Source organism: Megalobrama amblycephala, linkage group LG8 (genome assembly GCF_018812025.1).
Source record: "Megalobrama amblycephala isolate DHTTF-2021 linkage group LG8, ASM1881202v1, whole genome shotgun sequence".
In the NCBI taxonomy this organism is placed as follows: domain Eukaryota; kingdom Metazoa; phylum Chordata; class Actinopteri; order Cypriniformes; family Xenocyprididae; genus Megalobrama; species Megalobrama amblycephala.
In genome coordinates, this window is record NC_063051.1 from 19,262,069 (window position 1) to 19,285,431 (window position 23,363).

The 23,363-nt window shown below is 36.8% G+C and overlaps 1 protein-coding gene across 2 annotated transcripts in view; it reads right to left on the bottom strand.

The window, feature by feature from the left end:
• Positions 1 to 23,363, bottom strand: part of raver2 (ribonucleoprotein, PTB-binding 2) — an 88,062-nt gene that overhangs the window by 51,962 nt on the left and 12,737 nt on the right. For both annotated transcript variants that reach the window (XM_048199909.1, XM_048199907.1), the window contains exon 3: positions 17,405 to 17,471. In XM_048199909.1, the coding sequence (XP_048055866.1) occupies positions 17,405 to 17,471 (67 nt within the window). The remainder of the gene's footprint in view (positions 1 to 17,404; positions 17,472 to 23,363) is intronic.

Genomic DNA, 23,363 nt, shown 5'->3' on the forward strand with positions numbered 1-23,363 from the left:
GAATATCGATATTTTTTTAAGGTATTGTATCAAAGTTGGAAATTCCAAATTAATTGATAATCTGCCCCTTAATCATAATTTAGGAATTTAAGGAACAAAACTTGTTGTTTAACTGCCTCTAGTGTTCATTTTAGCTGAAAACTGCAGTGAATTTTATGTCCATTTTTGGAGTTTTGCAAGAATGTAGGTAGAGGCACATTCTTTCAATGAGCCTATGTTGAAAAATTCGCCACCATTATCATGGGGTGTCCTAAATAAAATCTCCTCACACATACACAACATCCAAAAAAGATCTGAAAAACCCTTGCATATAAGTCAAAATACAGAAGCATGAAGTAAATGACAGCGCTATTTTCATTTCCAACCAGGCAGCAAAGATCTCCGATAATGGAACGGTTAAATGCTAGCATTACCCAGCCTCAATATTCAAATGTGTTCTGCTCTTCAGCAGCCACGACTTTGGCCTTTGTCCTCTTGTGTGTTCATGTTTGAGTGTAAGAGTGTGTGTGCTCCTTCTCCAAAGCCGCCTACATTTGCCACTGCATCAATTAATGATGATCTCCTTCTGCTTTCCCAGCATCAGTCATCTGGCTGAAGTGGTTGTCGGGCCGAGCAGTAACTCCCACACGCTCCCGTAAAAAGCCCCTCTAAAGCTTCAAGTGGACAACGAGACCCCCACGCCACTATTGGATCCATTTGCGGCCCCCTCTCTCGATCTTCCTCATCTGTGAGATTGAGATGCATGCTGGGTGATTGTTCTGATAGAGTGCTCATGCTGTTTGAATCACGTACATCTGTCACCTAAATACATGCATCGCTTAAATAAAGGGGTCTAAATCTTATGAAACCTGTGAAGATCAAGTCATAATTTCACCTCAAAAACACCACTACAGAAAACAGAAATCCTTTTAGTTTAAATAAAACACAAAAACAACTCCTTCTCAACACTAATGCCAAAAATACACATTTTAAATTGTGAAGTATTTCTACATCACAGTAGTATTTGTCATACTGCCTTTATACTGACTTAAAAACAAATAAAAAATCATGACTGCAAGCTGAAGAATGGGAAAAAATAATAATGATAATAATAATTTGAGGTGACTTAATTAAAGGCACTTAATTGTCATTAAAATAATATAAAATAGGCCTAAATCGTTGTTAAAAGGTTTCATTTTTTAAGCATTCTTTAACATGTTTTTGTGAGATTCACCCAAATTCTTAACCACGATTATATATTCCAGTGTCAGCTGGGCAAAACACAATGCTCATCTCCCAATTTGTGATTCTCGAAGGACAACTACAACAAGACATGAGCCAAAAGAGTGGGCAGCCATTTCCGGTGTGTTTCCCTCATAGATCACGCGTGTCAGATAGCAGCAGTTTTTAACGCCTATGATTTGTCACTGTACATGCTGATGAACTGTCCGTTGGGAGCGAATGCAAACACTCACACGGCAATTAATTTCAGGGCTGTAAATCAGTCATTTAGAAACTGGGCACAGCAAACAACAGCGAACATAACAAGAATTGAGGCGTGAAATGACAGCATGTGGGCTTCTAATGGTGTACTTCTCCTCCCTTTGGGACTTGAATTCAGCTGTTATCTGTGCTGTCTCTCTGTGTGATAAGCCACTGTTGAGAGAGATCAGTAAAGTGCTGTCACAGGCATGAGAAGAATCCTGAGATGCTGAACTGATGGCTGAGCGGTTTTATGCTATTGTCTGCATAAACGTCCATATTTGAAGGATCTGTATGTGATCTGTGGGAGGCATTGTATTTTAAATATGTTACTACATCCAGGACTGACAAAGTAAAAAAAAAAAAAAAAAAAATATTCTGAAGTGAAGAGCAACTGTTCAAAGGAGTATAATGTTGTAGTCACCCATTGGTTCTTGTAAGAAGCTTGCAGGGTGAGCATTAGGCTAGCTTCAAACTAGCAGAAATCTTAATACAGGATCAAGCTGTTGTTCTGTATAATATAATATGTGCTATTAAGCTTCTCCGCCATTGTCTGAGCAGCTGAGAACCTCCATAAATTACCTCTTTCTATGACCTCATATCAGTCGTGACTAGCTTCACCTTGTAAATGAACACAAAGGCAATGCTACAACAAAAAGCAAAAGGGTCTAATCACTTGATTAGACACCTTGACATATACTAGGACACATGGCACATACACACACACAAAAAAAAGCTTCACAAAAGGGCCTATATGCGCCCCTCTAGATCACACCTAGTGAAGTAGCCCATGAAAGGCCAGAACATTGATGGCCTATCAAAAATAATTGGGCAAAATCTGCAGGGCTGTACGTGAGCCCTTATATATTATGAGGCTGAATGAGGATAAAAATGAACGCAGAGGCAGACTTTTATCAAAGAAGACTGCCAACGGCGTGGTCACTGAGGCAGCTTGAAAGCACTCTACAGACATTTCAACTGCATTAGTCCGAAAGAAAAGTGTCAACTGACAGTTAATAGGTGAGATCTGAGGACCTCAACACAGATAGGATTGCAACTGTAAAACAGTAAAAAAAAAATAAATAAATAATAATTTAAAAAAAAAAACAGCTTATAACAAACACTTTCTTCAGAACTTAAATTTCAAGAACTATCCACATCATGCCACCTCTTGCTATGCAAAGTATTTTTGATGCTGTTCACTTTATTTAAACAACTTATTTTGATTCAACACCATTGTATTAGGTTTCTGTTTCAAATTTAATTGCTTCATGTTAAAGTGACTTGAAACGATTACTTTTTGACTTAAATTCATGTTTTCATATTACAATAACATGTTTCAATCAAGTAAACTCAACCAGGACTCAATCAAACAGGATTTTCACTTCCCATCATGCTTTGCAAATGGGTTGATCTGGGAGTAAATGTGAAAAAAAAAAAGTGTTATTTTAAGCAGTTTTTTAGCAACATGAGAAAATGGAGAGACATTTTGAATGTTTACTGTTCTATTATGTTGGTATTTAAAAGTTTCTGTTATGTTAATAGTTTTGGGGTTACCATTGTGGTGAAGTGTAGGACATGTGCTTGGGTTGAAGACCTGCTATATAACAATTGAATTTGTTTTAATAATAAAAACAGCTATTTGGGCATGCCATAGATGAATAACACCATCCTTTGGCTAACACCTAACAATAAGTGTCTTTATAGAGTAAAGATTTTGTAAAAGTTGTGAAAATTTACTAAATAAACTAATCAGTAAAACTGGATTACTTGTTTTAATTTCTGTTTGAGGATAATTAAACTTAATGGTTTTGGACAAAATTAAGAATGTTAACCTGATTCAACTAAATGGCATTGAGTTAACCGTATGTAATAAATTTAAGTTAACTGAAATAAATAATGTTAATTAAATGCAACATAACCAAGTTACGTGGAACCTGTTGACATAAAAAAAATAAGTAAATCCAACATATCATTTTTTTGAGTGTTAAAAAGCCTGATTGTACACATAAATACATTTAAAATCTAAAATAATGTGGTATTATAGCAAAATATAAAAAAAGTAGATGATTACTGATTTATCCAATTAAATTATGCTGCCTTTTACAATTAAATTACACAGTAAAAAATGACCGTGATTTTAACAGTAAAAGACTGTAAAAATGCTACGGTGAAAAACAGTTAATTGGTTTACAGAAAGTTTCCGTACTATATACAGTGGTGCTCAGAATTATTGGCACCCTTGGTAAATATGATCAAAGATGACTGTAAAAATAAATCTGCATTGTTTATCCTTTTGATCTTTAATTCATAAAATGAGTAAAAATCTAACCTTTCATTGAAGGAAAAGAATTGAAAGTGGGGGGAAAATCACATTATGAAATAAATGTTTTTCTCCAAAACATGTTGGCCATAATTATTGGCACCCCTAGAATTTTTTATGAGTAAAATATCTCTGAAGTATATTCCCAGTCATATTTAAATTTTTTTAGCACACCAGGGTGATCATGAACATGAAACTGTCCAGCCATGACTTCCTGTTCCACAGGAGAATAAACATGAGGAAACACAAAGGCCAAATTCCCGTAACCATTCATCACAATGAGTAAAACCAAAGAATATAGTTATGATGTGCAGCAAAAGATTGCTGAGCTTCACAATATAGAATGTAGCTGTAAGAAAATAGCTAAAGCATTGAAAATCCCCTTTTCCACTATCAGGGCAATAATTAAGAATTTCCAATCAACTAAAGATGTTACAAATCTGCCTGAAAGAGGTCATGTGTCTAAATCGTCTTAATGCACACTGAGGAGGAGAGTTTGAGTGGCCAAAGACTCTCCAAGGATCACAGTTGGAGAATTGCAGAGATTAGTTGAGTCTTGAGTCTCAGAAAGTGATAAAAAAAAATATCAAACAGCACCTACATCCCCACAAGTTGTTCAGGAGGTTTTCAAGAAAAATCCTCTGCTCTCATCCAGAAACAATCTCCAGTATATTAAGTTGTCAGACATGAGTGGAACTTCAAACGGGACTGGCTTCTATGATCAGATGAAACTAAAAAAAAAAAAGAGCTTTTTGGCAGCAAACTCACCAGATGGGTTTGGTGCACACATGGATAAAAAGTACCCCATGCCCACGGTTAAATATACTGCTGGATCTTTAATGTTGTGGGCCTATTTTTCTGCTGGAAGTCCTGGACATCTTGTTCAGATATATGGTATCATGGATTCTACCAAATATCAACAGATAAAAAAATCTATCTTCTGCTAGAAATCTTATAATGAGCTATGGCTGGATCTTCCATCAGGACAATGATGAATGTCACTGAGCACAAAATGAAGCTTCTGCCATGGTCTTCCCAGTTCCCTGACCTGAACCCTAAAGAAAATGAGTGAAGTGAACTGAAGAGAAGACGCACCAACATGGAGCTGGGAATCTGAAGGTTCTGGAGAGATTCTGCATGAAGGAATGGTCTCTGATCTCTTGTAAGGTGTTCTCCAAACTCATCAGGCATTATAGAAGACGAATCAGAACTGTTTTCTTGGCAAAAGGAGGTTGTAAAAACTATTGAATAAAAGGGTGCCAATAATTGTGACCAATGTGTTTTGGATATAAACATTTATTTCATAATGTGACTTTCCCCCCACTTTCAATTCTTTTTCTTCAATGAAAGGTTAGATTTTTGCTAAGTTTATGAATTAAAGATCAAAAGGATAAACAATGCAGATTTATTTTTACAGCCATCTTTGATCATATTTACCAAGGGTGCCAATAATTCTGAGCACCACTGTACGGTGAATAACTGTAATAGGTCTAACGGTACATTTAATGTAATTTTACAGTAAAATACCATTAAATTTACAGTTCCTGGAAATAAAAAATAACAAGTCATTGTATAATTTACAATGAAAAACCGTAAAATGACTTTCCCACAATTCCCTTCGTGACACTTCACATTTGATGCATTTTCATTGAAATAACTGTTTCTTAGTTTTTCTTAGTTTTTTCTAATCAGTTATGTTCATTAGGGTTTTATGTTACATCTAATGTTGTTAAATTAATGTTTATTGCATTTTCAAAATTTCATGTGTGTTACCATGATGGTGTTTAGTGTGATTGGTGATTAGTATTGTCCTTCTCAGCATGTGGAAAAGCTGCTTGTGATGAACTTTGATTCATCATGTGACTCTCATCACCACTGTGTTTGGTGGTTGTCAGTGTATTACAAAAGTACAAAACTGACATTGGTACTTCAATAGGTTGATAAATTAACATTATATCAGTTAATGAAATACAGTTTTTACCATAAATTTAACAGAATTTTTTTTACAGTGTGCAAAATAAACAGTTATGAACCGTAATTATTACAATATAAACCTTTAAATTATACAGTTTTGAACTGTAAAACAGACAGCTGTCCCGTTAAACCTAAAACGTTGCTACCGTATTTTTTACGGTAAACTTCTGGCAACCACAGCTGCCGTTTTTTTTTTTACCGTAAATTTTTTTTTTTTTACAATGTATGATGTCCTGAGAGGGAAAAGCCAGTTTTGTGCTTGATTACAAGTATGCATTTTAAATTATCAGTTCTCCAAAAGCATTTGAAGCAAATGACTGATGTCAAAGGCACTGTGTGTAATTTTTTAGATGTTTGTAGATGTTTTTCCTATCTAAGCTTAACTCGCAGATACATCTATAAGTAAGCCTTTCTTAGGTTAATTCCCTGAAAAAAAATAAGCACTGTGACTTTTTGGCACAATCAAAACATTGCTAATGTGTTTTGTTTTGTTTTGTGCAGAGGAGGTCGATAATACCTGGAGAAAGCCAACTGTTTACATAACATTGTTTGAAATGATAAGTTACATGTAAATTCCAAAATATAGCAATTATTTATGTAGTTTTGCATCAATGTTAACTAGGACTATTGAGCCGGTGTGGTTAGAGCCGAATCAGCGTAAGCTCTTTTGATCCGCATGTGTCTTCATTATAGGACAGTGCAGTTTAAACAAAAGTCCCATTGTTTAACTTTTTCCCATGCCCACCGCATCCATTGTCATTTTGCTGGCTGTCCGGAACACCACACATTCCTTCAGAATTCCATCACGGAATGGATGCCCCTATTGAAACAAGTGAGTTTTTTTTTAGTTCTATAACTATAGAGGATGGGAAAATCTAGTGCGGCTGGGTTCTAAGTGTTAAATTAACAGGCTTTGTTTCATAATGCGCCGCCATTAACAACTGCTCTCAAACCGCGGAGCCAATTTGTTGTGCTCACTGATGCGAATCTTGAGTAAACTTTGCATAGGAGATGGAAGATAAATATTCTTCATTACCTAAAGAGATGAAGCAACAGCCTGGAGCAAATCCCTCTACGAGAGTGTGCACCTCCACACACACTGTCTGTTGTTTTGTAATTACAGGGAAAAACGTCTTCACAAGCCACACTTACCACCTCCATTAGAAGCAAAAATAAGAACACAAAGTAGACTTCACATGCATTATTTTACTGGAAAAGCTATGCAGACATATAAATGGGAGGGAGAGACAGAGGAAGGTGTAATCCCTAATGGTCTTCCCAGACACTGACAATTCAATTAAATGTACTAGTGTGTAGGTTTTCTTGTATTACTTTTTTCTCTGCACTTTTCTCCAACTGCAGTGAGTCTGTACTTCCACATCACTCCTGAGTGCAATAAAGACAGCAGCTGTCAGTGCAGAAATACAAAAACTAAACAATAAACCTATGCAGGATTATTACTGATAAAAAACTAAAACATTTCATCCATAAGAGACATGAATAAAAATAAATAATTGAAAACTTCAGTCCTTTTCTGTCTTCCTGACCTTCTGTCTTCTGTATTTGAGTAAAAGCGCTTTATGCTGCTAAAATTTTCTTCTTATTTCTAACACAGAAAAAAAAAATAGCATTTCAGAAAAAAAACTACTTAAAAAAGGTTAGTAAATGTAATTTTATTCTTAAAGGGGTGGTTCAGTGCGATTTCACTTTTTTAACTTTAGTTAGTGTAATATGTTGCTGTTTGAGCATAAACAGTATCTGCAAAGTTACAGCGCTGAAAGTTCAATGCAAACAGAGATATTGTCTTTTAAAGTTATGGCAGTTTAATGCCTACAAAAAACAACCGGTTTGGACTCCAACAAGCTTCTTCCCGGGTTGGTGACATCATAAACCCTGCAAAACACCACCCCCGGGAACACGCAACAAAGTGGGCGAGGCCATGTGGCGCAGCATAATGAAAGCGGAAGAGTTGTGTACACCGGGCGCAAGCGACACGTCAAAAGATAATAGAACCCATTATAATCTGTGATATTTTCTACACTGGATGCAGCGCTGAAGACAGCTTCCAGAATCTACACGAGTTTAATGCTGGATTTGCACAAAGGCTATTACTGAAAGATGAAGCAGTTCCCACTTTAAAAGTGCCCTAGAACCAGTTTTAACAAGACGTAATGTAAGTCTAAGGTGTCCCCTGAACGTGTCTGTGAAGTTTCAGCTCAAAATACCCCATAGATTTTTTTTTATTAATTTTTTTAACTGCCTATTTTGAGCCATAATTATATATGCACCGATTCAGTGCATGGCCCCTTTAAATCTCGCGCTCCCCCGCCCCCGAGCTCTCAACTGCCTTAACCAGCATAAACAAAGTTCACACAGCTAATATAACCCTCAAAATGGATCTTTACAAAGTGTTCGTCATTCATGCTGCATGCATGCATCGATTCCTGTGAGTATAGACCTTATTTACCAGAGAAACAAGCGCGCCGCCATCTTTATAAAATTGTCTTTGAACTTCCGTTTTGCGGTAGCTCTGTACATTTCTATGGCATCGCTGTCAAAGAATAATTAGTTGGTTAAGTGGATTTACTTGTTGTAGAGTTAATGAAAGTTATCATGAGCATTGTTATGTTTAAAGCAGATGTCTTAACAAATGTCAGTAGATCGGGAAGAGTTTAAAACGAGCAGTTCATTCATAAATGTAATATCGCTGTGGAAATACAAACCGGAAGTCAAAGGACAACGAGCGCAACGCTGAAAAGGGGCGGGGCTACATAAGGTCTATAGTATGTTGGATTTGGATGTTTACATTTGGATGTTTATATTTGGATGTTTACATTTGATTCTGAATGAGTTTGAGGCTATGCTCCGTGGCTAACGGGCTAAAGTTAACATTACACACTGTTGGAGAGATTTATAAAGAATGAAGTTGTGTTTATGAATTATACAGACTGCAAGTGTTTAATAATGAAAATAGCGACGGCTCTCTTGTCTCCGTGAATACATTAAGATGCAAATATTGGGGTCGTACATATTAATGATCCCGACTATTACATAACAGTCGGTGTTATGTTGAGATTCGCCTGTTTTTCGGAGGTATTTTAAACAAATGAGATTTACATAAGAAGGAGGAAACAATGGTGTCTGAGACTCACTGTATGTCATTTCCATGTACTGAACTCTTGTTATTCATCTATGCCAAGGTAAATTCAATTTTTCATTCGATGGCACCTTTAAAAGCAGAAGCTTCTGTTTATTGGCTTCAAACTGTAAGTACGTTTTATTGTTTGTACATGTCTTTTAAACATATAGTTCTGTTGCTATTTTTGGTTGTATCAAGGACATATACAAAGAGCAACTCCTTTTGCTTCGCTAGCCAGTTAGCTAAATTCTAGTGCATACTTCTCCAACAAACTTCTATGTTCATAGACAAACAGTTGTTCATGCTACAAATTAAATGCTACCTTTACAAAAATGCTACAACCTCAGTCATGTATTCGGCTACAGTAAAGCTTTAATCAGGTTAAAACCGTATATTGAAAGCTAACAAACAGCAGTGACAGCATATCTAAACACTTTGACACAAATACAAAATGAAATACCATTCATAAATGTCCTTTAAAAGCCGCGATTGCAGAGGTTCTGTGTGACCTTCTTCATTTGGGTCTAATTCAGCCTTAATTTGATACAGCAATATAGATGCCATTATTTACATTTCCACTGAAGCATGTAACAACGAATGGTAAGGGGCGTGCCGTTTCTGGACGTTTCAGCGAATCACGATACACTGGGCCAGCTACCAACCTGCTAACCAATCTGAGCACATTGCGTATTTCGGAGGGAGTGGCTTCATAGAAGCAGGAGGTCAAACGAGCCGTTCATATGACAGTGGAAACAGAGATGTAGAATAAAGGTAAAATATATGAAAAATACAGCGTTTTCAAAAAAACAAAGCATTAAGACATGTTAAACTGTGCCCCAAAAACACAATCAAGCCTAGAAAAAAACACTGAACCACCCCTTTAATGTCTTCAAAAACATTCCACTGTATATAATAATAATAATAATATAAAAATATTAAATAAAAAAAGACAATCATTGAATGAATTTAAAAGGCTGTGGGATGGGATGGGTAATTTTTTTCTTGTAGGCCTTGTGGCGACCAGGGCGGGCGAGAGCCGTGAGGGAATGGCGCGAGGCCGGTGACGCAAGTGATAACGAGCATCACCTGGGAGGCGCACCGGCCTTGAGTCTCTCACGGAGGAGCTCCGGGAGCATAAAAGGAGGAGCGACGACCGTGAAGGACGAGAGAGGACCAGGCCTGGACTTTATTTTATGTTTTATTATGTTTGTGTGGCCGGCAGACGTCCACGAGGGTCTGCCGGCATTACTTTCGTTTTGTTCTTTGTTTATTTTGAATTAAACTTTTGATGAATGTTCACCGGTTCCCGCCTCCTTCTTCCCGTTTACGAACTGTGTTACAGGCCTATATTATTTTATGTTCTTACATAATCTTTAATCTTAGCATTTATTGATAATAGCACTTTAACTTTATTTGAATTGTCTATAGGCAACATCATGTGCAACACAATATAATAGTGGTAGAATATAGGTTAATAATCATTTCTTAGTTACGCACTTTTTGCCATCTAATTCAAAATAAAATATTAATTCATTAATAATATCGAATTCTGATAATCCTTCATTCTAAATGGTGGCGGGTGGAGCTACTGTATGAGGTTTTACCGACAGTTTGAGGATCCACTGGAGTTACAAGGTTTAGTCACAAGCTCTAGTATAAAGCTATTTAGTATAAAGTTCTATTCAAGCTCTGATATAAAGTATAGTTTAATTTTTTTTTTTAAATAACGTTATTAACTGGTATTTTTCTAAATCAAACTGTAAAAATGTTAAAACTGTAATGTTATAGAAGGAATGTATGAACAGAAATGTTAAAATACTGATTATGCTCAGAGTGAACTGATTTGAATCGTTTTGTTTTAAGCCCTGCACAGAGGTGGAGCGTTCGATTGCAGTGCATTTTTTATGCCTGCAAAACGCTGCCACTTGGTGGAATTGTCCTAGGCTCCTGTCCAGGGCCTGTAAGTTCACTTCGTCTCTGACGGCAAAGGCTTACAATGCCGCTGGACAGGCCGCCTCCTCCCTACATGCCATGGTCATCCTGTAGGTCCATCAGGCCAAGGCACTCATAGACCTGCACAAGAGTAGTTCTGAGCTGGGATTGATGCAGGAACTCTCAGAGTGACCAAGTGGATGTAGTGGATGGTAAGTCTTTGGGAAGCACGACCTGATCATCAGGTTCCTCAGAGGCACCAAGAAGTTGTATCCTCTTATGCCACGTCTTATTCCCTCATGGGATCTCTCACATTACCACGTTAGTGGTCCAGGAACGCAATCTCTGGCTGAGCGTTGCCGAGGTGAGAAAAGTCGACAAAGTGCCTTCCCTATGCCAGCATCTTGCAAGGTGGACCCCCTCGGCATGGACGCACAGGTACACAGTTGGCCCCGGGGCCTGAGCAAATATGCGGTTCCCCCAGTGAGCCTGACTGCACAGATGTTGTGCACAGTCAGGGAGGATGAAGAACAGGACCTGTTGGTTGCGCTGTATTGGCACACCCAGACTTGGTTCTCGGACCTCAAGCTCCTTGCAACAGCCTTTCCCTGGTGAATCCCCCTGAGGAGGGACCTCCTTTCTCAGGAATGGGGCACAATCTGGCACCCACACCCAGACTTCTGGAACCTCCATTTCTGGCCCCTAGACGGGACACAGAAGATTTGAGTGGGCTATCACCAGCGGTGATAGACACTATCACCTATGCTTTGAAGTGGAGTCTGTTTGCTAACTGGTATGCTTCCCAAAAGGAAGACCCACAGAAATGTGCAGTCGGGACAGTGCTTTCCTTCCTGCAGGATAGGTTGGCGGGTCGGCTGTCCCCTTCCACCCTGAAAGTGTATGTGGCCTCCATAGCGTCATATCACGACATAGTGGATGGTAAGTCTTTGGGAAGCACGACCTGATCATCAGGTTCCTCAGAGGCACCAAGAAGTTGTATCCTCTTATGCCACGTCTTATTCCCTCATGGGATCTCTCACATTGCATGGCCACAACATAAGGATGTTGTTACCGCGACAAAATTATCTTGTGGCCACAACATATTATCACGTTCCCATGATATAATATGTCGTAGCCAAAACTAAGAGAACAAAACTAAGTACTAAGTGGAAACTAAGTGGACAAAACTAAGAGAACTGAACATGTCCCCTCCCCGACGCCGTAATCATGTACAGGTATGAAACAGCTTCACAAACAGTCTTTTCAACCACACAGTATCGTTATTTATATGTTACAAATACTCATATTATCACAGTAGTACAGGGATAAAGAGTGGATATAAACACTGATGTCTCCGGAAGCTAACAAAATAAAGCAAAATCATCTTTTCAAAGTAGCTTGGCTATTCGAATAACGATTGTATCAATTACATTGTTATGCCACCAGGTGGCAACAATTGACTGTTAAAAAGTGTATTTGTCATTGAATCATTCATTCAAGAGATTCAGAATCATAGAAGAATTGTGATCTCTGTTTACAACAAAAAAGTTATCCAGAATCGTGCAGCTCTAGTATATACGTCCTATAATTTATCCCTGAGTGATTCGTATGTTGATTTAACCAAAGAGTGTAAACACACTGGCTCTGTGACACTATCAAAACATTGCTGTTTGTTTGAGCCGCCCAAAGATGTCTAATATACCGGGAAAGAGCTATCAGTTATCATCCATTCTCCTGACATATGCAACTCTGGAACTACGAAACCTAAGTGTTGTTACTTGTCATCTTTGCTTCATGCTATTTAGATCCCTTGAAAAATCCTTAAACAACACACCTGCAGATCTGTGTAAGATGTGTACCATCATCTATATCCAGGGGGAAAAGTTATTAATTTATATCATCAGCATTCCACAGACTGAAAATACCACTCTGAAGAAGAGCTGCCTCCCTTTCCAGAGAATCCAAACATTTATAAAGCTGGAGGGCCTGCAGCTGCTAAAGGAGAAAGCTGTCCACCAGCCTTGTTTGGCATTTAAAAGCATGAGGGAGATTCATGTGCACACGAGTGACTTTTAACCTCTCTAAAGAGGCTTCAGGAATAAAAGCACTGAGTGTGAAAGCAAATCTGAGCTGATTTTATTAAACTGAGCTTGTCAGGGTGATGTTTTATGTCTTTATGTTTCGGCAGGTTAATAACATGGAGTCTGAGCATAGAGGACCTCCATATCAGAGTTATTATAGTTAAATTAAAAAAAAAAAAAAAAAAAATGTTGAAATAAAATAAACGTTTATTGAAATAAAATTTTACTTATTTTATTTCAGGTAGTTGCCAGATAGTTTCTCATCTTTTTCCTTAATTTGTGTTCCAAAGATGAACGAAAGTCTTACGGGTTTGGAATGACATGAGGGTGAGTAAATAATAACAGAATTTACATTTTGGGGTGAACTAACCCTTTAATGATACTAAAATAACACTGCTCCTTATTCTTCCCAAGACACACTTTACAGTTACTTCACTTTATTACTCATTGACGGTAGACTGAAAAGACCTCACAAAGATTTAGCCATGTCGGACGTGACATCTCAGTAACAATACGGACTTGTGCTTCTAAGAACCAGCGTTTGAAATGAGAGCTTGCCACTATTGTCACTATTTTTGTTTTGGAAGGCTGCTCTTCCCTGGCAGGCCTTAAAAGCATATGTTCAGATCATTTAGCCTAGGAACATTCATAATGCAGTACGATGCAACTATAACATGAGCAAGAAGGGGGAGGTGTGTAATTCCCTTACTGTAAGCCTCCAGCATTGGGAATATCAGAGCATATTTCAGTTCTGGGCTGTACGCCAGATGAGACAAAAATTCTTTTCTGTAGGATTTCTTTTTTCCCCATCTTTCACATCATATAAGCTGTCATTCTTTCTTCTATCTCTGATTGCTTTCTCTCCCCCAGTCTCTATCAATATTTCCTTGCCTTTCCTCATTTCCTCTCTTGGTATTTCCTCATTTCTTTTGTAACTCTCCATAGCTCTTCAACATAAACTCAACTCAAATTGAAAGAGCGGGTCATATGCCATGTGAATCGCTCATTTTTTAAATTGTTCAACTGGTTTCAGGCAAGTATTGAAGAGCAAAAGTAGCGTTCCACCTCCCGCAGGCATGCTGGACTCTGATCCTTGACATCAGAGCCTCTGCTGGGGTGCTGGCAGGAGGTGACAAGCCCCGAGCGGCTGGAGGATGAGATCATCACGGTGTTTCACCTTTATCCCTAGATACTGCTAATTAGAGCATGTGGGAATGTTTGCCATGCTGCCAGGGGTTTTAGGCACTGACGACATTTAGCAGACCAGAATCCCGGTATTACATGAAGGTGCAGGTTGATAATCAGCCTTAGGTTTAGCACTGGACTGTGCAAAATACCCATGTGTGAAATATGCAGCTGTAATCACAGTAATCTTGCAGCTAGCTAAGATTCATTCTGACAGTGGGCACGCGTGGCTTGGCTACATCTGATATATATCAGCTGATATAAAACATTTTTCCTAAAAACCGCAATCGGCCAATAGTTTTTTCTTGTTTTGCCTATAAGTGTTGGAAATGGGACTTTTTTTTTATACCGATAGTACAGATACTTTTATTTTGACAGCGCTGAGAACAGCAGCTTATTAAATTCAAATTATTTTATCCATATTGATTTATTGTTAACACTTTACAATTAGTTAACTATATTAGTTAATGTGAATTAACAATTAAAAATTCTTTAAAATCATTTATTAATATTAGTTCATGTTAATTTCAACATTTACTAATACATTATTAAAATCAAAAGTTGTATCCATTAATATTATTTAATGGACCTGAGCTAACAGAAACTATCAATAGTTTTATTTTTTTTAACTAACATTAACAAATATTAATAAATACTGTAACAATTGTATTGCTCATTTTTAGTTAATTTTAGTAAATGCATTAAAGGTGATAGAGAGGATTTTTTCGTCGACTGAGAATCCAAAGACTGTTACTGAGTTTTTGAAATGAGCGCATTCGTAAGAACAGCCCCCCTCCTTCACAGCTCATTTCAAGAGAACGCCTCCGAAAACTCGTGCACGAGTACTGGAATACGAGTGTTTACCACCGGCATTCGCTGTGTCGTGTTTGTGGATTCATTATATCGGACTCACCGCAGGTAACTCATAATCTGCAGTTGTTATTCCTGTCTCCTGACAAAAACATTGCATGTGGCGCCTGTAGAGTGTGGAAAGTTACTGGAGTGCGCAGCCGCGCTCGTCTCTCACAAGAAACGTCATGGCAGTGATTGACAAGCCAGAGGGCCAATCCGCACACGTCTCTCACAAGGAACGTCACGGCAGTGATTGACAAGCCAGAGGGCCAATCGTTTACGCGATGATCGCGTAAACGATTGGCTGATGTTTTTAAGGCCCTACCTCGTGCACAGATGATGTATATTAATATTATTACTTTCAGTGCACCTAATAAATAGTCTTTTATCAGTTAGTAAAGACAGTTTCAAGTAATATTGCAAAAATGTATAAAACAAAACATCCTCTTTAGCACCTTTAACAATGTTAACTAATGGAACCTTATTGTAGTGTTTCACTTTAGTGCACTAGTTTCACTTTATTTTTTTCCAAATTACTTCTATTTTTGTAAATATTATATGAAATAAAACATTTAATTGCAGCATGTGATATATATTTATATATATATATATATATATATATATATATATATATATATATATACATACACACACACACACATATTGATCATTAAAAAAAACAAACATTCCTATCGACCAATCAGACTGTAAGGTTAGGGACAATGTTCAATGTTATAAAACAATGTTCTTAACTTCTTATCAACCATGTTGAATGTTCTTAATTTCTCTCGAACTTCAAAGGAAGGGATGACCATCATAGAAATATTTTTAAAGGACCAACAAAGAACGTTGATCCATAAACATCTTTCTTGGCTTTCACTTTGTGCAACTCAGAATAGATTTCACCTCTTATGAACCCCATTACACTGAAGCATTAGAGCTTTGATCATTCATGCTTTTTCATACTGACAGGAAGATAAGCCAAATGATGCTAGAGTGTTTTAACTTCAACATTTTGGGAAAAGGAAAACTAACAAAAAATTAGCCGATTTTTCAACAACATTTCAAAGCAAGTTGCTTGTGGCACTTTGCAAGACGTTGTGAGAATGTTTGAAAATTTGGCCAGGTTTGCGTCTATAATACTGCAGTGAATTTTGATAAAAGGCTTCTTTTTCCATCACAACAGCATTCAGAGAAAACTGTTGCATTTAGAAGAGCAATTGTCATAATTCTAGTAATTGAAAAATTTAAAAACGAAATGCTTGCTTTTTGATTCAATCCACACCCAAAGTGAAGGTACATTGTTCACACCCCAAGAGCAGGGCTGCGTTTCCCAAAAACATCGTAGAACCATTGCCACCAATGGTCTCTACGATCAACTTAGCTCACAATGCTTTTGAGAAACACAGCCTTGGACTAAACATATACTACACCCTTGTTTCCAGAACTGACATGGTAAAGATTGTGCCAAATTTAGGCAGTCTGAAAATGTATGCATGTGTGCAATTTGCTTACATTTTCAAGGTCTGGAGGAGTGTGAATACTAGTCGATGAAGATAATGGCAAATGTTCATTCTTGGACTAGTGAATTAAAATTTAATAATTTAAAACATTTGGACGAATGCTACAACATAATTTACTTGCAGCAGCAGTAAAGATTCAGTCATAAAGCAATGGCAAACCTTTACATTGTTAGTTAATATTGTAATATTATTTTCATACATTTCCTATTACGACTGAGTCTAAATCCAATCACTGAGTCTAAATCCAAAACTTATGAACTATCAGTTTCATTTTTAAGCCATTTCTTCTAATTTCTTAAACTAAAATAATGAAATACACTTTTTCTTAACTTCAAAACATTTTTGTTTATATGCCCTTATTTATCTTCAAGTATGTATTACCATTTGTTAGACTTGAAATTATTTTTCTGCATGGATGAAAATGACAAGCTTGGTTTGTTTTGGAAGTCACCTTGAGGTTTAAAATTGTCTGAAATCCAGTTGAAAAAGCAGCTCTTTATGATGTATTAGATCAAGTGATGGACTGAAGTTAAAATATTACATTTTATTTGTTTATAGTATTATTATGAAGTTAAAATTATATATGAAATCTAAAATGCACCTGCTCATTTGATTCAATATTTAATATGAAACAGAAATAGAAATGGACAAATCAGCACTGTGACAGAATGTACAAACTCAAATAACCTCAAAGCTTCACTTTACTTCAAAGGAACAGGCAACATTTTTGCAGTTGGAGAGCGGAGACCTTTCATCAAGATAGAACAATTCTCTGTAAGTGCTCATTCACCACCACAGGAAATTAACATCTCAGGTGCGTTAAGTAGGTTTTTTTTTTTTTTTTTTTTTGGAGAGGTCTGGATTCTGATGGCTGAGATGGAAGAGAACCATTAGAAACATGAGAGCAGTAGGATGACTGAAGGAGGCCCATTACCTGTTCCTTTGTTTCGGTCCACAAAACAGTATTTGAGCTCATACTCTCGCAGAATTTCATGGACCTCCTGCGGGGAATAAAAAAAAAAAAGAGAGAAAAAGTGAGCAAATTAATTCTATATTGTACTGTATGTAGATTATGTATAAATAAAGATTGAGAGAATAAAACTCTGTTTTTCGTGATACAAATTAAATTAAATTATACAACAGTTATTTCTTTAAATTTAATTGGCTGAGCGTTGTTCCCCTTTTATTTACTGGTGAGTGAATGGAAAACCTGGAGTGGAGCAAGAGCTAAAGTTGTGAATAAGCTATATACTACACTAATAGCGTAAAATAAAATAAATTGTGTAAGGGATAGACTACCGTTATAATACTCTATATTTATACACTATACAATGCACATTAAAAAAAAAAACACTATTACTTGATCAAAATACATTACATAAGGCTTTTCACTCTTGAAATAGTTAACCCTGGGTCATTCTAAACCCCAGGTAAACAGAATCCTGGGTTATCTAGCTTCGCTTTTCACACTGCTCATAATTTACCCAGGGTTAGCAATTAATCCTGGATATTCATAAGATGACGTTTCACATTGTACATTCCTAAACCTTGGGTTAACGTTCTTATTTGCATATTTGCGGTGTCAGTGTAATTGATTGGATAAATGCAGCACATGACCTGTTTACATAGCTCTAGCATTCTGCATCCTCGTATTGCTGACTGTACTATCGAGTTTATACTGAATGGACATTTCGCACTATAAAGGTAAGAATTAAATGGTCTCTTCACTCAAATGGTCGTGTTTTCTGTCAGCATTTGACATTTTTCCTCTCAAATGCTGAATTTACAGTTTATATACAATGCGCAGTATAAGTAAATATAATGTAAGCAATAAAGCAATTGGTTGACTGTTGCTAAGAGTCTAGCTGTAACATTCTAACACCGCATCATTTCACACTGTACAAGTTTGGCACTGCAATGCGGGGTTAACACTACAAAAGCGGTGCTAACCCTGCTCCGGAGCAGGGTTTCATAACCCCGCTTCTAAATGACGAGTGTGAAACCTTCCTTTACCCGGGGTTAAAAGAACCTGGTGTTTAGAATGACAATAACCCGGTGTTAAGCGCAGTGTGAAAAGCGCTATAGTATATTAATCTACTACAATAATGCACTATAGTCTGTCTGTTTTGAGGAATCTTTCTGAAAAGTGGGTCTCTTGGAACACTATTGCAGCCGAAATTTAAACAAAATATGCCTAGATAATATATAAATATACAGACTCATACTAAGGATTCGAAGAGAAGAGATGCATAACTGGTTTAACAAGTTGTTAACTTTATAGGACAATGACTTCTCCTGCATGCATATATATCGTATAGGGCTGATGATTTCATCTGCGTGAAGATTCAGGAGGAAAGAATGTTAGCACATTATGTGAGTAATGTCGCAGTTGGCCTCCAGCCATCATTTAGAGAGAATCTGAGACATAAAATGTCTCTTTCAGAAGGGTTTCTTCATTTTCTAAAATCAAATAAAGGTCATTAACATTTTTCTGGTGAAACGCATAAGAAAAATATCATCAGAGAAATATCATTAAAAACTCAGAGATTCAGTAACAATAAATCCAGTGAGTGATCATCCGGATATATAGGGCACCATACAAACAAATGTTCTTTTATCATTATGAAAATCGATACAAGGTGTGGCCATGAAAATAGGGTTCCCAACTGAAGCCACAGAAAGAAACAGAGTGTCTGCTGTTATCCATCAGATAAACACACACGAACGCTGTCTCATAAATCTCTTCCTCTTCCCTTTTATGCACACAGCAGGCCCTGCTGTCACATCTCGAACATGTGTAAAGAGAGATAAACCAGAGGTGCCCACACTGGCTGTGTTTTCTCTAGCTGGTCACAAGGAACATCCAGAAGGACACACTTGAATTATGACAAAGGGACTTCTGGATTCAGCAGGGGACATGGCATACTGAAACAGTGTGGGGCTCTTAATGCGTTACCGTTCACTGCAAGATGTACTTTCATGTAATGCTGGCAGTCTATCGAACATTCACAATGATTTTACTGAGGAACTAAAATTGTGAATTTCATGTTGATCTTAATGTAGTTTTTTAGCCCTTAACTTTTCTAAAAAAGTGTGTCATTAGTCCAGTTTCATGATCCTGTCTTGAAACTTGTGAGTATATAATAGTATTAAGAAAGAATTGTCCATTTCTTGAACTAAAAACTGAACTAAAAAGTCGGAACTACAACAACAACAAACTACTGGAGACCGCATCAACTTTAGACGACTGCATTGACAAGTGCTTGTGTGAGGAGTTTAAAGACCCTCTGTGGTGAAAATTAGGGCTGCCCCTGACTAAAATTTTTCTCTAGTCAACTAGTTCATTTAAGCCATTAGTCGCACGTTTATATTAATTTAATTACTTAAATATATATATATATATATATATATATATATATATATATATATATATATATATATACACTGAGGAGAATACTAAATCATAATGAGTGTTTGATATATCAAGGCGTAATATAGCCTATTCCGCAAAGCACCAGTAAACGTAATGATTGTGAATGTGTCAGAAAAATAGCAAAGAGACATTAATTATTTATTAATAAACTAGTGTTTTCTGAGTCAGTGTCAGCTGCTGCAAAGATGAAGTTGACGACGCTGCCTCGCCATCTCCGCAGTATAGTGAGCCTATAGAGAGAAATCCACCTTTCGTACGGATTACATAAGCACAGAGTATTTCTTTTCGATTTGAATTGGTTTGTTTAAAAGTATTTCAAGCTTTCTATAAATATATTTCTCATGTCTGTGAGGCAAGTAGCCTATACGCAGAGTTTCGGTTCATTTTTGTGACGCGCTCCAGTTCAGAGAGACAGAAACGGCAGAAACTGCGCATCCTGTTTGTTTTCTTTATTTTACAAAAGCTTACCAAGCACATCATCTCTTCTTTACTACTAGTTACAGCATAAAATAAACTTAAAAATACAATTAATTGATTATTAGTTTATTACTTATTTTCGATTTCGTTTTTTGGCCAAGTGCATCCTGAATTTCCAGAATTTTCATTTTGGTGCATCCCTACTTTTTATGATGTTCAAGACATTTCTAAGGATACTGATTTTTAGAAGGCAGCTGTCTGATTCTGAGATGGTGAACAGGAACATGGTTTGTGTTATTGGCTGATTGATAACATAGTCAAACCAAAGGCAAATCATATCAATTACCATTATGTGTCTGATGTTGTAGAGAGCGATACATTAAACACATTACCACTGACACATCGAAACCACGTATAATTCGCTCTTCTTCTTCTGAATCAGCTTCTGGTTCAAACAAATACAGCCAAATTAAACTGATATTTCCACTTGCCATTGTGTAGCATTCACTACAGTTGACCGAGTGGATCAGGTAGACTGAGCTGGTGTGGGACTAATTTGCATAATGGTTCTGCGTATAAGTGTGTAGTTACATTCAAGCTGTTTTATGACATGAAAAAAATATTTTCACAGGAAAAAACATTTAAATGTCATTTGATTATCAAAGATGAGATTTAAGAGATAAAATGATTGACAGCAGGGGGACTTTAAGAGACAAACACAACTCAAGTCTAAAAAGTTAAAAATATTTTTAGCTGTCATTATTTCTGAGGATTAACAGCACGAGCACAGACACTAGACAAGGATGAAACTTTCTAGTGCTTAGTGTCAACAACTGCTTTCACATGCTATCAAATGGAGTATGCTTTCAAAAGCTATGCATTTGACTGTACGCATACACTATATTTGCATCGAAACTGAAGTGTACTTTGGACTTAAGAGGTTAAAGTTACCTTGGTATTATGTGAACTGTGACTTTTTTTTTTTAATTGTATTTTTTTATAGTAAACGGACGCTCAACCATACTTGCTTGATGTAGGAACAAACCTCACTGGTTCTTGCGGAAGCTCAAATGTGCTAGAATCAGATCTGAGAACAAACTTCATTAGTTCTTGCTAGTCAAGCAAGCCCTCTGAGCTTCCATTTACCATATTTGATGTGTTCTATGTATGTGCATTAATCAATGTGAAAAAAAAAACATTGAAAAAAATAAATAAATCTGTTTATCATATAAAGCAATCATGTCTCTTCAGAAGACTGCGTTAAAGGGTTAATACACCCAAAAAATAAATTAAAATTCTGTCATTTATTACTCACCCTCATGTCGTTTCACACCTGTAAGACCTTTGTTCATCTTCAGAACACAAATTAAGATATTTTTGATAAAATCCGATGGCTCAGTAAGGCCTCCATTGCCAGCAAGATAATTAACACTTTCAGATGCCCATAAAGGTACTAAAAACATATTTAAAACAGTTCATGTAAGTACAGTGGTTCAACCTTAATATTATAAAGTGACGAGAATACTTTTTGTGCACCAAAAAACAAAATAATGACTTTTCAACAATATCTAGTGATGGGCGATTTAAAAACACTGCTTCATTAAGCTTCGGAGCTATACAAATCTTTTGTTTCGAATCAGTGATTCGGATTGCGTATCAAACTGCCAAAGTTACATGAACTATTGAAATTTCGAAATACTTATGACATAACAAAGCCTCGTTTACTGAAATCACGTGACTTTGGAGCTCTGAACCACTGACTCGAAACAAAAGATTCGAAGCAGTGTTTTGAAATCGCCCATCACTAAATATTGTTAAAAAGTCATTATTTTGTTTTGTTTTTTTGGTGCACAAAAAGTATTCTCGCTTTATAATATTAAGGTTGAACCACTGTACTCACATGAACTGTTTTAAATATGTTTTTAGTACCTTTCTGGGCACTGAAAGTGTAAATGATCTTGCTGGCAATAGAGGCCTCACTGAGCCATCAGATTTAATCAAAAATATCTTAATTTGTGTTACGAAGATGAACGAAGGTCTTACGGGTGTGGAACGACATGAGGGTGAGTAAAAAATGACAGAATTTTCATTTTTGGGTGAACTAACCCTTTAAACTAACGTAGACTAACCATGTTCCGTACACTTTTCGCCCTTCACCACACGTCAGCGCCAACTCCTCGTTGTTGAGAGCCAGACAAGCAAGTTTGTGTCCTCATTCCCTGGGGGAATACCTATTGTACAGTTCAAACTTTTATTGATGTCTTTTCGACAAATAGTATTAGAGAAAAGTGGGGGAAAGTACCTCCTTCGCCTATGTATGGAAGATGTTAAAGGTTAACGTTGTTCCGTACAGGCTTACAATGATGTTCCGTACAGAGCGTATTTAACTGATCAATTGTGTGTTGTTTATTTATTTTAACTGAAGAAAACATCATTTAAATGAATTAGACAGGCGAATACCTTTTTATTTGGTTAAAATGTAAGTTAATTACTTTAATAAGCTAGAGGAGTTGCCTTGATTCTGTCTTCTATTAATAACGGCATGTGAGTTAAGCATGAAACATGTGAAACATTAGTGAATATAATGTTACCACGTATTTCTGAAGAGAATGAAGAACAAACAATTTGCATTGATTTAAATAAAATTTAATGATTAACCAATGTGAAAACTTCCAAACATAAATGATCAGGATGCGCGTCTTTGCCTGTCTCATGGTGCGTTCACACCGGACGCGAATGAAGCGGTAAGCGCGAGTGATTTACATGTTAAGTCAATGCAAAGACGCGAATTGACATCCTGCGTCTTGACATCCTGCGTCGCGATTCGCGCGAATCGCGCAGGTTGAAAAATCTGAACTTTGGCGAATTTCCGCGCCGCATTAACCAATCAGGAGTTTGCTCTAGTAGTGACGAGACGTAGCGAGCTGAGGCAGAAATTCGAAACAACAATGGAGGACAAAATCATCGTCGCTATACATCTTCATACATTTATAGAAACAGAAATAAAAAGGATCGTGTTTGAAAGAAAGTGAGTGAGGAGATC